Source organism: Electrophorus electricus, chromosome 8, assembly GCF_041902795.1.
Source record: "Electrophorus electricus isolate QZ-2024a chromosome 8, ASM4190279v1, whole genome shotgun sequence".
Lineage (NCBI taxonomy): Eukaryota > Metazoa > Chordata > Actinopteri > Gymnotiformes > Gymnotidae > Electrophorus > Electrophorus electricus.
Genome location: NC_137504.1, coordinates 33,797,501 through 33,815,000, shown reverse-complemented (window position 1 = coordinate 33,815,000; position 17,500 = coordinate 33,797,501). Strand labels below are relative to the sequence as shown.

General features: G+C 47.8%; 1 protein-coding gene across 6 annotated transcripts in view; it reads left to right on the top strand.

The window, feature by feature from the left end:
- stard8 (StAR related lipid transfer domain containing 8) overlaps positions 1 to 17,500 on the top strand; it is a 28,007-nt gene that overhangs the window by 587 nt on the left and 9,920 nt on the right. Inside the window, exons 2-3 of one of the 6 annotated variants that reach the window (XM_035526877.2) lie at positions 955 to 988; positions 14,516 to 14,587. In XM_035526877.2, the coding sequence (XP_035382770.2) occupies positions 955 to 988; positions 14,516 to 14,587 (106 nt within the window). The other 5 variants (XM_081718854.1, XM_035526875.2, XM_081718853.1 and 2 more) reach the window with 5 other exon arrangements.

Here is a 17,500-nt window from a genome sequence, read left to right as displayed (position 1 = left end):
CTGTGTCAGGGGTCTTTTAGTAGCTGTGTGTGTGTGTCTGTGTGTGTGTGTGTTTATGTTTATCAGACATGTCAGAGGCTCTGTGTATGTATGTCAAGAGAATCTGGGAAAGGCTGTGTGTGTGTGTGTATGTGTGTGTGTATGTGTGTGTGTATGTGTGTGTGTGTGTGTGTGTGTGTGTGTGTGTGTGTGTGTGCGTGTGTGTGTGTGCGTGCGTGTGTGTATGTGTGCGTCTGTGTGTGTGTGTGTGTGTGTGTGTGTGTGTGTGTGTGTGTGTGTGTGTGTGTGTGTGTAGGACATTCCTCCGAGACCAGTGGGTGTTGGAATGGCCTGAAGGTTCTCACTGAGCACACTCATGGTGTCTCCAGCCAAGACTCCGTTACCACGACAACCTTCTTTTTAAAAGTAGCCTTTCACAGTGGTTCCGCATGCCTTGGCCAATGAGCTGCAGTGGAACAGCCATGACATCATGGCATTCCATAACGGGAGCCATGATATTTATATAGCTTTTCCACACCGATCCCAGGGCCGGGACAGGGGATCCGTTGAACGGAATCTGCTGGACAGGAAGCGGAGTGGCTGTGAGTTGTTATTATTAACTGCAGCTCAGGACCTCAGCGGGAGAAGGTCCAACATCAGGCTGTGTCTGGCCCACAGCGGGTGCTGTTTCCCGGCCAGCCCACGCCTGCCTCCCTCAGCAGGTCCTGTGTGAAAACACACACTCAGCCCTCCATCCTAAAACTCAGGTTCCAGGCTTCAGGCCGGGTTCCTCAGTAGAGCCCTGAGCAGGCTCACACCCTCTCCTGGTCTTCAGAGTTTTTCATGATGACAGCTGTAGTTTTGGTGCCTGACTGTGAGTGACCACACTGAGCCAGGAATCCTGTCTCATAGCTGCTCTTTTATATGGAGCGCAAGTGGAATATTGCTAACACAATCTCAATTTTCACTTTGCAGGCACTCAGTCTGTCCTGTGAGTCCAGGCGTCCAGGTAAGACCCGACCGATCTCTCTCACTAGCTTCCAACGAGTCGGTAAACCTCAGAGCAAGCCCACAGACCTGCAGAGCAGAAGTGTGCTGAGGGCTCTTCAGGGTAGTCCTGGGGAAGTCCTGTGATGAGTCAAGTGTTTCCACAGCCGTCGCTAGGAATCGCTGTCCCCCGCAGACCAGCGTCTGACTCTCTGCTTACCAACCGTTCCTCACTGTAGCAGGATTATAATATCAGCCATGACGTTGAACAGAAAGTCAAAGACAAAACAAGATTTATATAAAATTACACAAAGTCACAAAAGGTACAATTATTAATAGTTAAAGCAACATTATATATATATATATATATATATATATATATATATATATATATATATATATATATATATATATATATGTATGTATGTATGTGTGTGTGTGTATATATATATATATATATATATATATATATATATATATATACACACACACACACACATACAGTGGGGAAAATAATGATCTGATCCCCTGTTGAATTGTATGTTTAGCCCTTACAAAGACACGAACAGTTTATTATTTTTCATGGTAGGGTTATTTTAACAGAGAGACAGAATATCAACAAAATAATCCAAAATAAAAACATTAAATAAAGGTTATAAATTAATTTGTATTTGATTAAGTATTTGATCCCCCACCAACCAGCAAGAAATCTAACCCCCACAGCCCAGTTATGTCCCCATGAAGCACACAAATTAGTCCTGTCCCTTTAAGAAAGTTTTAATCTCACCCTGTTATGTGTATAAAAGACACCTGTCAGATAATCAGTCTCTTCCATTCAAACCTCTTCACCACAATGGGCGAGACCAAAGACCTGTCAGAGGACGTCAGGGACAAGACTGTAGACCTGCACAAGGCTGGAATGGGCTACAAGAACATCAGATACAAGATAACAGTCAGTCATCCTCGCTCTGGAGCTCCATGCAAGAGCTCACCTCGTGGGGTAGGATGATTCTGAGAAAGGTGAGGTGTCTGCCCAGAATTACACAGGAGGAGCTTGTTAATGATCTCAAGGGAGCTGGGAGCACAGTCACCAAGAAAACCATTAGTAACACACTTGGCCGTAATGGATTGAGATCCTGCAGTGCCTGCAAAGTCCTTCTGCTCAAGAAGGTTTATGTGCAGGCCCCTCTAAAGTTTGCCAATAAACACCTGAATGATTCAGAGAAGGCTTGAGAGAATGTCACGTGGTCAGATGAGACCACAATTGAGCTCTTTGGCTCAATTTAATTTACAGAGTAAATTAAATCTATGGTCTTGACTTGCCATGTTTGGAGGCAGGGAAATGCTGGATATGACCCCAAGAACACCATCCCCACTGTCAAACATGGAGGTGGGAGCATTCTGCTGTGTGGATGTTTCTCTGCTAAGGGTACAGGAAGACTTCACCGCATTGAGGGGCAGATGAAGGGGGCCATGTAGCGTAGAATGCTGCATAAGAGCCTTTTGGCGTCAGCCAGAACACTGAAGGTGGGTCATGGATGGGTCTTCCAGCATGATGATGACCCAAAACATACGGCCAAGGCAACAGAGCAGTGGCTTACGAAGAAGCACATCAAGATCCTGGAGTGGTCTAGCCAGCCTCTGGACCTTCATCCCAGAGAAAATCTGTGGAGGGAACTCAAACTTTGAGTTGCCAAGCGAGAGCCTCGAAACCTTCAGGATTTGGAGAGTGTCTGTAAAGAGGAGGGGGCCAAAATCAGAAGGTGAAAGGTGACCCCAGGCTGTTGTTCCAACCACCTGGATGTGGTTCAAGCTAGTGGTGAGAAATAATTAATCATTAATTAATCATGACAGGACTTTTATGTTGTGACCCTGAACTTCTATAAGTGTAGTGGCACCAATGTGGGAATCTCTGGTTATTCTACAGGCAGACGTACACACTAACTGCTGTAGTGTAAAATGTCTCAGCGTGCGTGGAATTCTCAGGGTTTGGTGGATATGTGGTGTAATGCAGGTGTTTGGTGTTTATCCTATTAATGCAGGTGTTTGGGGTTTATCCCACTAATGCAGATGTTTGGGGTTTATCCAACTAATGTAGGTTTTGGGGGTTTATCCCACTCATGCAGGTGTTTGGGGTTTATCCCACTCATGCAGGTGTTTGGGGTTGATCCCACTCATGCAGGTGTTTGCGGTTGATCCCACTCATGCAGGTGTTTGCGGTTGATCCCACTCATGCAGGTGTTTGCGGTTGATCCCACTCATGCAGGTGTTTGCGGTTGATCCCACTCATGCAGGTGTTTGCGGTTTATCCCAGTACCAACACTGCTGTGTCTGTGTCTATCGAGGCTCCAGGAAGAGATGGGTGGTCGGGTCTTTGCGTCCCTCCAGTCTGCGCACACACACACACACACACACACACACACACACACACACACACAGGGGCACACATATACACTCACACACACACATACACACACACACATATACACACACACACATATACACACACACACTCACTCACACACTCACACACACACACACACACACTCACACAAGCATGTGTGCACACACACACACACGCACAGAGACACACTCACACACACACACTCACACACACACACTCACACACACACACTCACACACACAAGCATGTGTGCACACACACGCACAGAGACACACTCACACACACACACTCACAGACTCACACACACACACACTCACACAAGCATGTGTACACACACACACACACACTCACACTCACACACACACACACGTGTGCACACACACACGCACAGAGACACACACAGCAAAATTATTACATAAGACTGACATCAAATAGTTCAATAAATTGTGAAAGTTCTCATTCCGTTGCATAGTAGGAAACTTTCACACAATCGGTGACCCCACCCCACCCACACTTCCAACAAGAAAGGGAAATAACACATTTTAATGGTGTGTGTGTGTGTGTGTGTGTGTGTGTGTGATATACACTCACAGACTAAACATATGTTAAAATACACTCCATGTGCTACAATGTGTTTGGTAGATCAGGCATGCGACCAGCTCTGTGCCCTGCGCTCGCGTTACAACGCGAACTTGACGTTGCATCTTCATCACTCCGTCTAACACCGAGCCCCTGCAGGATCCGTACCGTGCGCACCATTATAAACGGGCACTATAGTCATAGTCGTAAGCAGACGTTTAAGATGAGCAAATGTTGTGGTTTATTAGTTCACTCCACAGTAAACGATCCAGATCCTTTAGTGTAAAGGCTGTTGGTGGTGATACTTAACTTAGATTCTAAATGAAAGATTTTTTGGACTCCCGTGGGATTTTATATTAGAATAAAGACCTAAAGGCCGTTTCCGTTTCTTTAAGATGTATCTTGTGTACCCACTCAGAAATGACTGTGTGTTACGTGTCCTCCTACATGTCGCACTACATATCCCACAAAGCTCAGCGCAGCGAGCCGGAGGACCGTCCCAGGAAGCTCGCTGGTTTGGTCTCATAAATAACAGCGGGAGTCGCGAACTGCTCGTGAAAACGACATGAAAACGCAGCGCGCTCGCGGGAGACTTTAGGCTGCGGCGGAGGGTCCGAGTGCAAACGAACACGAGCGCGAGCACGAACACGAGGGCGAGGATCGGGGAGCTCGCGCAGACCGGGTCGGAAGATGGAGCACACGCGCGACAGCCGGCAGCAGCCCAGGTCTCTGACGGTGCAGTTCAGGGAGTGCACGTGCAGAGCGTTAACGCTCGTGCGGAGGAGGACCGGGCAGCGGCAGACTTCACGTGAGTGAAGGTCTCGCGCGGGGGCGGGTGAAGGCTTCTCGGTGTCGTTGCACGTCCGTGAAACACCAACGGCACCGACTCGGTCACGGATATGCAGGACATGCGCTTTGTGCTCGCGTATGGATCATCTCACGAGCCCGGTTTGCTGAATTGTGTCTATATATATATTTTTTGTTTCGATGTTCCTTTTTAAATGATATTGGGTAAATGCACGCTCTTGTTTCACCTTATTCCGCCACAGCGCGAGGCGAGTTTAGTAACACGTTTACTTATGCGCGCGGCATTGACATGGGGAAGTCGTGCGAGATTTTAAATGCAGAACCGTTTTTTAGTGTGCGGCGCAACCGGCACGATCAAATAGTCAAATAAGACACAGGCCCGGGAACGGAACTGTGTAGGAGTTATAAAGAGTGAGTGAGTGTGTGTGTGTGATTTATATGATAGAATGACAGCTGTGTGTGTGTAAGAGAGAGAGAATGAATGAATGCATTTGTGAGTGTACCCAACACTACACTCCTTGTTGATCTGGCCAGAAGCCATGTGTCCGCCTATTCCAGCTCTTATTAATACTGTCTGCCTCGAGAGCTTCCGTTCGGAGAGAGAGGCATCTCTGCCTTTGCTGTTATGTCCACTGGTGGCGGTTGCCAGCGTTGTTTAGTGCTGGTTCGTTGTCTCGCTGTCTCTGAGAGTCTTGCAGTTACATGATGGATTTGTCTCTACGGTGACCACTCTGATTATACTGACGAGTGTGTCAGTGTGTTTGCCTGCTGTTCATGCGCATTAATGGACCACTGAAGTTTTCCATCTGACCCCTATGGAGCCATTTTATAATATCAGGGAGCTGTGAAACAGTCTAACAGGTTTTGTGGTCGTGTTTTAAATATTCTGCCTGAACATTAAATGGTGAGTGATGTGCCACCAGAAAAGGAACAAACAGTTGATGGAAGGATTTTGGGATGAGTTGGATACTATTGTCAAAGCTGTGGTGATGTCCTGAAGGTCTATAAAGGTCCGTCAGGGAGGTGATGTCCTGAAGGTCTATAAAGGTCCTTCAGGGTGGTGATGTCCTGAAGGTCTATAAAGGTCCGTCAGGGAGGTGATGTCCTGAAGGTCTATAAAGGTCCTTCAGGGTGGTGATGTCCTGAAGGTCTATAAAGGTCCTTCAGGGTGGTGACGTCCTGAAGGTCTATAAAGGTCTGTCAGGGTGGTGACGTCCTGCAGGTCTATAAAGGTCTGTCAGGGTGGTGACGTCCTGCAGGTCTATAAAGGTCTGTCAGGGTGGTGACGTCCTGCAGGTCTATAAAGGTCTGTCAGGGTGGCGATGTCCTGCAGGTCTATAAAGGTTCGTCAGGGAGGCGATGTCCTGAAGGTCTATAAAGGTCCGTCAGGGAGGCGATGTCCTGCAGGTCTATAAAGGTCTGTCAGGGAGGCGATGTCCTGCAGGTCTATAAAGGTCTGTCAGGGTGGCGATGTCCTGCAGGTCTATAAAGGTCTGTCAGGGTGGTGACGTCCTGAAGGTCTATAAAGGTCCGTCAGGGTGGTGACGTCCTGCAGGTCTGTAAAGGTCTTTCACGGCCGTGACGTCCTGCAGGTCTGTAAAGGTCTTTCACGGCCGTGACGTCCTGCAGGTCTGTAAAGGTCTTTCACGGCCATGATGTCCTAGAGGTCTTGCTACTTGCTGTCAGTTCTGTACCTGAACTGGATTTCATGGCAGCTCTGGAAGGCAGAGAACACCACACTGAGGATGGCGGGCCGGGCGCTGACCGTATTGAAGGTCATTTAGGCCTACAGAGGTCATGAAGAGGTCACTGTGCTTTTCCTGGACTTGGTGTGGTGCAGAGGTCACACCAACAGTCTCTTGTTCAGAATGTCCAGTGTCTGCTGAACTAGTGTAGTATAGCTGTCAAAGTGTATCCAACAGACTGAGAGAGCGAGAGAAAAGGAAGAAGTGTGGAAGAAGAGGAGGAGAGTGTGAGGGGAGAGAGGTGTAAAAACAGGTGAATGCCTTCCCCATTTTCCAGTTGTTGCTTCAGTTGGTCAGTGCTGAAAATGAAATGCCTTCACAGTTTAGACCCAGATGCTAAGGGGGGTGTGTGTGTGTGTGTGTGTGTGTGTGTGTGTGTGTGTGTGTGTGTGTGTGTGTGTGTGTGTGTGTGTGTGTGTGTGTGTGTGTGTGTGTGTGTGTGTGTGTGTGTGTGTGTGTGTGTGTGTGTAAGGAAGCTAGCTGTGACGTTACAGCTGTTCTTAGATTTTTGACTCCATTTTAGAGTGTCAGCACAGCGGCGTGTGTGTGTGTGTGTGTGTGTGTGTGTGTGTGCGTCTGCGCTTGCGTGTGTGGAAGCTAGCTGTGACGGTACAGTAACAGCTGTTCTTAGAACTTTGACTCCATTTTAGAGTGTCAGCACAGGGGTGTGTGTGTGTGTGTGTGTGTGTGTGTGTGTGTGTGGTGGGGGGGTATCTGCCATTTGGTGCTGCTGGTCTAGCCTTCTTTCTGTATTCAGTCCGTTGGGGGTTAATGGTGGTCGTTGTGATTGGCTGTGGGGGTGGGGGGGTTGATGTTTTGATTTTGTTCTAAAGTAAAATGTGATAGTGAGAGTAAGGAAGTGTGTGTGTGTGTGTGTGTGTGTGTGTGTGTGTGTGTGAGGGGAATCCTTATTGCCTAGTGACCTCACATTGAGTCACTTGCTCTGGTCATCTTCCTATTTCAAGTGATGCTGTCTGTCCGACTTCATCTTTCTGTGTCCTGTTTTCTTACATCAGTGAGTCCCTCCCCGAGACTCGCTCTCCGTCTGCCCCCCCCCCCCCACACACACACTCACACACGCACTCGCTCTCTCACACACACTCACTCACACACGCACTCGCTCTCTCACACACACTCACTCACACACGCACTCGCTCTCTCACACACACACACACTCACTCACACACGCACTCGCTCTCTCACACACACACACACACACACACACGCACTCGCTCTCTCACACACACACACACACACACACGCACTCGCTCTCTCACACACACTCACACACACACACACTCGCTCTCGCTCTCACACACACACGCTCTCGTGCTCTCTCACACACACACACACACACACACACGCTCTCGTGCTCTCTCTCACACACACACACACACACACACGCTCTCGTGCTCTCTCACACACACACACTCTCGCTCTCGCTCTCACACACACACTCTCGCTCTCACACACACACGCTCTCGTGCTCGCTCTCACACACACACGCTCTCGTGCTCGCTCTCACACACACACACACACGCTCTCGTGCTCTCTCTCACACACACACACGCTCTCGTGCTCGCTCTCACACACACACACACTCTTGTGCTCTCTCACACACACACACTCTCGCTCTCTCGCTCTCACACACACACGCTCTCGTGCTCTCGCTCTCACACACACACACACACACACACACACACACTCGCTCTCTCTCACTCACACACACTCACGTTTTTCCTCGTTTCCACTTATTGGTCCTCATTGTGTCCATATCTGTGAAAGTCCTCCATGTTGCAATAAGTTTGTATAAAAGGCCATTAAACAAGTGACCACCTACACATAATGGTGTGTGTGTGTGTGTGTGAGAGCGAGAGTGTGTGTGTGTGTGTATATATACATGCCCCCCCCCCGAGTGAGGGGACCCCCCCCCCTCCAAGAGTGCATTGCCGTTTCCCTCCCCGTGCTCTATATCTGATTGGTCGTTTCCCTCCCCGCGCTCTTCACCTGATTGGTCGTTTCCCTCCCCACGCTCTTTATCTGATTGGTCGTTTCCTGTGCCGTGTCTCATGGCCTACACTCCTTTCCTCTTCCTCCATTCACTCTGGACCCTGGGGATTAACCACAATCCCCTTCCATGCTTGCCCTACCAACAACTAGGGATATGGGGGCAGGAACTGACTAAACAGAGCGTGAACTTTGATCCAATCAGGATCAGACAAACAGGGCTGAGAGCAGAAACAGGAAATGCCACCTCCCCTGTCCTGCCCCTCTCTCTGGGAGAAGTTTGACATGGGTCCTCTCCTTAGTTTGGGTTGCATCTCCCTTATTCATGTACACATCAGACATCAAAAGATTACCACCAGACAGTCATAGTCACGGTAACTGGGGCTGCAGTGGTGAGCTCACTGATTGGCTGAAGCATCTGATTGGCTCGAGGGTGTTCTCTTGGGGTGTGGCTTGCTAGAACATAAATAATATGGCCGTTTTGTCTGTTACACATTTCCACAGAGACGCTGCTCCATCTTTAATGACGTAGCATCAGTGTGTGCGCGGGTGGGTGAGCTCAAAGGTTCTGGAAGTTTCTACATGTAAAGATGATGCATCAGTTTTGATCCTAACTGGATCAGACCAGTCAGTAAAATCTGTTATAGGGTTAGTTATAGTGTTAAAAACACTGTGTGTGTGTCTGTCTCTCTTGTTTATAGATCTCTGGGGGGGACCCTCAAGGTTAGGAACAGCTGACATTTCTGACCTTTTGGGGACCACAAATGTATTTCTACAATAATTATGATGTTAATGCAAGATCCCTACAAGCACAGTAATCAGGACTGTGTGTGTGTGTGGAAGGCAGGTGAATGCACGCTGCACTGGCTTTGTAGTTTGTCTGTGTAATTTGTGTTTGTGTACTGTGTGTAGTTTCTGTCTGTAGTTTGTCTGTGTACTGTAGTTTTTGTCTGACATCACACACTGTGCACTGATGCGCCATTCATCCAGCGAGGACCCACGTCAGTGTGGTGGTGTTGGCAGGGTGGAGAATCAGTGTCATTCTCTCCTTCTCTTAAAGGGGAAAGTGGTTTGATCCCAGTCGCTGGCTGCTGCCACACGTCTCTCCCGGATTGTGCTGGGATTACTGGTGTCAACTCACAGAACCAGACTGGGATTCAATAGGGCAGGAACAATGTGCTTTTATTTCATATGCCAGCTGAGATTATTTTGGTCTGTATTCTATGTTTCCACTGAGGATATTTTTGAGCTGCGCTGTATCATACTTGTGGAATATAAATATCCCAAATTAATCGCGGCTTTGAACCCACCAGTGAACAATCCCCTCCCACACAGGCCACCGCACCCACCCGCACACAGGCCAACGCACAGATGTTATGCACTCTTCTCCCTGTAGTGGGGCGTTTCAGACTCATTTGACAGACATGGATGAGTCTGAGTAATAACGTCACTGCATTACACTGCAGATTTTTAAACACAAAGATTTGTAATGCTTTTTTTTGGATCAGTTTTATGTGAAGAAAATGGTAATTTTGATATTTGGCTGTGTGTGTGTGTGTGTTATACAGGCACTCGCATGCTGTCCTCCAAATCCGCTCACACTTGTGTGGTTGCAGTGGTATGTGTTTCCTGGGGCTGGAGTTACTGTGCGGGGGTTGGGGGGGGTGGGGTAATGTGGAGGGGCAGGAAGGGGAGGGATCTACCCCTCACTGTTCCATCAAGCTCGGGGTCCTTCTAGTGTTCTGCTCCACACCCTGCTAACACTCAGGGTCTAAAGCTTTGTTTAATGTGGGTGTGGGTGTGCGGGGCTTGATGGATCCTAGTTGGCATCAGGACCGTTAGAACTGCGGTTTCTGCTGTTTGAAGTTCTGGAGAAGTTCTGCTGTCCTGTCGCAATGAACACTTGGAGTGTTAATCAGTGACATGAAGAAATCTTTGCCACGGCGATGCCGTGGTTGCCCTCAGCAGTCTTTACCACAACAAGGGCATGGTAACCGCCAGAATTTGTTGCCACGGCGACAATGCCGCCGTTATGGTGAGTTTGGACGGCCATGCGATGCTGGGTCTGCTGTGTTGAGTGCAGATGTTCTGAATTTGAAGTCCAGTGAGATCTTCAGGAGATCAAGTGTAGGAGCTTTGAGTAACGATGAAGACTTCAAGTCCAGTGTCATGTCCAGGAATGGTACCTGGTCCTGGGAACACAGGAGGATTTCAATGTACAGTGCAGTGGGTCACAGTACCATGCCAACCAACAACGATCTAGTCCAGCAGTGGTGAGCTGTGTGTGTGTGTGTGTATGTATGTACGTACAGGAGACATTAGTGTGTACATACTGGAGACGTGTGTGTGTGTGTGTGTGTGTGTACATGCAGGTGTTGGTGGGTGGGGGTGTGTGTGTGTACATGCAGGTGTTGGTGGGTGGGGGTGTGTACATGCAGGTGTTGGTGGGTGGGGGTGTGTGTGTGTACATGCAGGTGTTGGTGGGTGGGGGTGTGTGTGTGTACATGCAGGAGGTGGTGGGTGGGGGTGTGGGTGTACGTGCAGGAGTTGGTGGGTGTGGGTGTACGTGCAGGAGTTGGTGGGTGGGGGTGTACATGCAGGAGACAGGAGTGCTTTGGTAATGGTGTCTGCGTGTTCTAACTTCTGTTCTCTTCAAGTTAAGATAGTTATCTGAAAATACGATGTTCTTCTACCATGTTCCATATGGACCCAACACGGCTCCGCACACCGCCAGTGTGCTGGTAAGCCGTACATCTGTAGCTGCTGGTTTATTGTCCAGTGGGTCTGTTTTAGTGGCGTAATCCGAGTGGAAGCTTTGACATTGGAAAGATTTTGTGGCGTAGAGGTGAGGGCGCTTCCTGTGCCTGCTCATTACACACACGCACACACTGCACACTGCCTCCATTCATTCAGGAATAAAGCCCAGTGTGCGGCTGCGTGTGCGGCTGGTACTGTATTCAGTATAGAGAACAAGGCTGAGGGCGGACAGGACAGAGACTCAAGCAGGGGAGAGTCTTTGCGCTTTCATGTTTTCATGTCTGCTAAACGTTTTCAGTTCCTGCCCTTTGTTGTGTCGTCTTGTTTCTCTGAGACTTTCAGTTTAGTGGTACTGACTCAGCGCACACACACAGTGTCTGTGTGTCTGTGTGTCTGTGTGTGTCTGTGTGTCTGTGTGTGTCTGTGTGTCTGTGTGTGTGTGTGTGTCTGTGTGTGTGTGTCTGTGTGTGTGTGTCTGTGTGTCTGTGTCTGTGTGTGTGTGTCTGTGTGTGTGTGTGTGTCTGTGTGTGTCTGTGTGTGTGTGTGTCTGTGTGTGTGTGTGTCTGTGTGTGTGTGTGTGTGTCTGTGTGTGTGTGTGTGTGTCTGTGTGTGTGTGTGTGTGTCTGTGTGTGTGTGTGTGTGTCTGTGTGTGTGTGTGTGTGTCTGTGTGTGTGTGTGTCTGTGTGTGTGTGTGTCTGTGTGTGTCTGTGTGTCTGTGTGTGTGTGTGTCTGTGTCTGTGTGTGTGTGTCTGTGTCTGTGTGTGTGTGTCTGTGTCTGTGTGTGTCTGTGTGTGTCTGTGTGTGTCTGTGTGTGTCTGTGTGTGTCTGTGTGTGTGTCCTGGGCTCCAGTCAGACTGTTGACATTCTGGGTCTCCCACCATGTCCCGACCCTGACTTTTAGATTTGGGTCAACCTTCCAGGGAAGAACCGGATTGGAGATAAAAGGGTCTGCTGTGGGCAGGACTGTTGGTCACATAAGCAGAGCAAACATCTGAAAACACTGGACAGTGAATAACGTCGTCTTCACGTGTGTGTTCTCTGTACTGCTGACATCGCAGGCTGTCCTGCTAATCTAGTCATCTAATGCAGACTGTGTGTGAGCCTTTGTCTGGTATATGAACCCATTGGAGTTGTAATCTAGTGCTTGATGCACTTCACATCCTGAGAGATTCACAGTTTAATGAAGAAAACATCAGATGATCTTATGATGTGTAAACTGGATGGTTTCTCATTTAAATGGATTCCTGATTATTGGATATGCTGCAGTCTGGAATTTCTTGTCCAGGGGCCAGACTTGCGGGGTTAGATGAGGTGGTTGGGGCTAATAACTACAGAGTAACTATGGAGACTAGAATGTCCATTTAAATGCAATTGTTTTAATATTGCCAGTACCGGTTCAGGCCCGTGTCAGACAGCTTCTGAGAGTGTATAAAATTATGTTTGTGGGTGGGTGTGTGTGGGAGGGTATCCTGAAGTTACACATACTCTCTTTGCCAAGTTGAACTCTCCCGTATGTAAAGTTCCAGTTTGGTAACCTCCATGCTCCTCCAACCCTGGTTCAGGTCTGCTGCAGCAGCGTGGAGGTCATGGGTCGAACCCTGAGCAGAGCTCGTAACGTCACGCGTAAAGGCCTCTCCCGCAAACGTCAGAACGCTCGTTGTCGGCATGGCGACCGTAGATTGGCTGTCGTGTTTGCCTCATACGCTGCCTCTGCTCTCCAAGGGGCCGGTTGAGACGGAATTTTTTTTATACTAATCATTTTTCGAGGGGTCATTTGCATATTAAAGCAGTTTGTCATAGCAGTACTGTAAGACCAATATGACAACAATAATTACAAATAATATATTCTGATCTGCTGGTTGTCTCTCTCTCTCTCTCTCTCTCTCTCTCTCTCTCTCTCTCTCTCTCTCTCTCTCTCTCTCTCTCTCTCTCTCTAAAGTGTGAGAGAGAGAGAGAGATCGGGTGGGGGGGTTGTCTGCATGGGAAATCCTGCAGAATCGTCTGGAGTTTTAGAATGAAGAGGCGGAACGTGGAAACAGGATGTGAAGGAAGCAGATTAGATCATTAGAACTAGATGAAACCACAGCTGTGTGGGGGCCATCCTCTCTCTGTTCAGTCTTTAAGTTCTATCCAGTTGATGGGTTTCCAGGTTTCCACAGCACATGCCGTCCTCTCGTGTCCCTGGAGGACTACAGGAGACAGGAGGACATTAGTCAGGGAGACGTGTCTAAAGGGGTCGTTTCCAGGGTGTTGTCTGTAGATTATAAACTAGTGTGTGAAAGTGAACGTCAACTTGAACGTCAATCCACCCCCCAACTTAATGTTAACTGGTTGTTCGATTATTTATTTATTTATCTATTTATTTATTTATTTATTTATTTATTATTATTTTTTTAGCAGTTCCTTTTTAGCTCTTAGCTTCCACGTTAATGCTGGAAGGCGTGGCGGATGATAGGCTAGCTGACCTCTCCATGGCAGTCTGTACTTACTGCTGCCCTGGCCACAGAACAATCTTCACACTCGTCTTTGTGAATATTCATACTCGTCTTTGTGAATATTCATATATGCATATTAATATGCATATACATTTATTAATATTCAGATATGCTTATTAATATTCAAGTAGCTTGTTCCCCCTCTTAGACTTGGAACCTCTGGCTCTTTGAATGTGTTCCTCTCAGTCTTGCGGGACAGTCCTCTGAAACAGTGCTGACGAGAGGTCAGAGGTGACGTGTGAGAGTGCGATGACCTCTCTTCCCTGAAGTGTCTGATCTCTCCAGTCTGAGTGCTGGTCCAATCCAACTCTGAGACAGTGGCATTTTTGCATTTTCCTGGTGCATTGTGATGTAACTCTCTGGCCTGGTTAGCATTAAATGTACAGTATTTAGCTTTTATCCAAAGCAACTTACAGTTCTGACTGAACACAACTTGAGTAATTGGCTCTGACCTGTGATGGTGTGCCAGTGCGAGATCAGTGATGGGACCATAGTGACCTTGTCAAACGAGCACGGATTAGTTAACGACCTCGTTGACGATCAATCGGTTTACCTCAATTAAAGCAGCCAATGATTAATGTTCAACACACCTAGAGAAGCAAATGACACCTTTAACAGGACACTGGAGCCTTTAATAGCCTCATGTTTAATCAAGTGGGAGGGGGCACTTGAACGAATAAATCTTTAAATATAAATCCATCATGAAAGATAATGGGATGCTGTATTTCTTCTTATCCTTTTTCCCTCTCTTTTAGAGGCGGAAGCAAAGGAAGCGTGTGATTGGCTGAGGGCAGCGGGATTCCCCCAGTATGTACAACTGTATGAAGGTAATGGAGAGCTCCATCTGCTTAGCAACCACCAGTCACCACAACCCACATCCAGCTTCATCTTTCCCCAGCTATCACTTTCTTCTCTCTCTCCCTCCCTCCCTTTCTCTTTGATACCCTCCACTTTACCAAAGTGAAACCCCCTGCTTACGTAGAGAGCTAGTTTGGTATTGCCTTTGGTTTAGTTCGGGTCAGTTCACATTTGATTTTTAGATGTTGTGTATGTATATCGCAAAGCAGCTATACAGATGCTACACATACAGAGATCAGGTCCAGACCCTGTACTAGCAAACCAAGGTGAGGCTTCTGAGAGCAGAGGAAGGAACCTCAAGAGGAATAAAGCTCAGGAGGTCAACGTGTCCCCCTCTGGTCCAGACCAGACTAGCTTGTGCTCTTAATGTTGCTGTAAAACTCACAGCATTCACAGTGTGAATGAGCTATAGAGATTCTTCAGTGAGAAGCAGTTCACTTGTTCTATGTATATTGAGTTGAGTGAGGTGGGACGTGTGTTTTCATGGCTTGTGTGTGTGTGTGTGTGCTTGTGTAAGAACATTAGCCTAGCCACCGCTAACCCTCCTGGTTATTGATGGGTTTCTATTGCTGTCGTGATTTTTCTCACTTCGCTCAGAAGGTTCAGAGATCGAGTTTGACTGGATGAAATGACTGGCAATCCTCCCTGTCTGAAACTCAGCAGGGCTGTGGGCATGGCCGGTGTGTGTGGGCAGGGCCGGCCTGTGTGTGTCAGGATGGTTGGGGCTGGCCTCAGTGTGTGGGAGTTTAATTCTCCAATAATGCTCCACGTCAACCCTTAACTGTCTCTTACATTCATCATCATACAGATTCTACCGCAGTACGAGATTGGACTAATTGGATAATTATTCATCAGAAGCAGAGAAAACCCAACCATGTCTCTGGCCCCCTGGGGCTGTAGTCTTTCAAAGGCTGTTGTCAGTTCATTAATATTCATGTTTTTATTAACCCTGCACATTTAAATGTGATACCCTCTCCTCTCTGTGACTATGGTGACAGAGAGAGAGAGAGAGGGCAGAGTGTTGAAAAAGTGACAGTGATCTAGAGTGGGCGACAGTGTGTGTGAGTGTGAGATGTTGCGAATAAGAGCAGTGGAAGACATTTACAGTAAGGACAATAAACCCCTGTCTCGCCGTCCTCCTGCTGATGAAGAAGAGGCCCCACAGGATGAAGAATGAGTTGCCAAAGTGCCCAGACATCCCTGTAAATCTGACTGGGTTTCCATGCTGAAGGAAATTATAGGACAGTCTTTAGGACACTGGTTAAAACCGGAAACTTGTGCTGTGGGAGGAGCCTATTCCCCACCCACTCTGACCCCACCCTAAGTACTGTAGGTGTTTGTGTTGTTGAAGTGGAGGTTCTTGCTGTGGTCTTGGAGGCTCGCGCATACTGCTTTATAAGAACACACACATACACATATAAACACATACACTCACACACATACACATATAAACACATTCACAACCTTTACACATACATATAAATACACACACTCACTCACACACACACTCACAGGCTGAAGGGGTCAGTGGTTCTGCCTCGCAGGGGAAGGAGGTAGAAACAAAGGCAGGAAAATGGAACACCTACACACACACACACACACCTACACACACACACACACACACACACACACACACACACACACACCTACACACATATACATACACCCCTACACACACTCTCTCACACCCCTACACACACTCTCTCACACCCCTACACACACTCTCTCACACACCCCTACACACACACACACACACACACACACACCTACACACACACACACACACACCTACACACACACACACACACACACACCTACACACATATACATACACCCCTACACACACTCTCACACACACACACACACACACACACACACAACTACACATATACATACACCCCTACAAACACTCTCACACACACACACAACTACACATATACATACACCCCTACACACACTCTCACACACACACACACACAACTACACATATACATATACCCCTACACACACTCTCACACACACACACACAACTACACATATACATACACCCCTACACACACTCTCACACACACACACACAACTACACATATACATACACCCCTACACACACTCTCACACACACACACACAACTACACATATACATACACCCCTACACACACTCTCACACACACACACACAACTACACATATACATACACCCCTACACACACTCTCACACACACAACTACACACACACACACACACACCTACATCACACACGCACATACATACACCCCTACACACACACACACACACACACACACACACGCACATACATACACCCCTACACACACTCTCACACACACACACACAACTACACACATACATACACCCCTACACACACACACACACACCTACACACACATACATACACCCCTACACACACTCTCACACACACACAACTACACACATACATACACCCCTACACACACTCTCACACACAACTACACACATACATACACACCTACACACATATACATGCACCCCTACACACACACACACACACAACTACACATATACATACACCCCTACACACACTCTCACACACACACACCTACATCACACACGCACATACACAACTACACACATACATACACCCCTACACACACTCTCACACACAACTACACACATACATACACACCTACACACACACTCTCACACACACACACACACACCTACACACATATACATACACCCCTACACACACACACACACACACACACACCTACACACATATACATACACCCCTACACACACTCTCACACACACATACATACACCCCTACACACACCTACACACACACAACTACACACATACATACACCCCTACACACTCACACACGC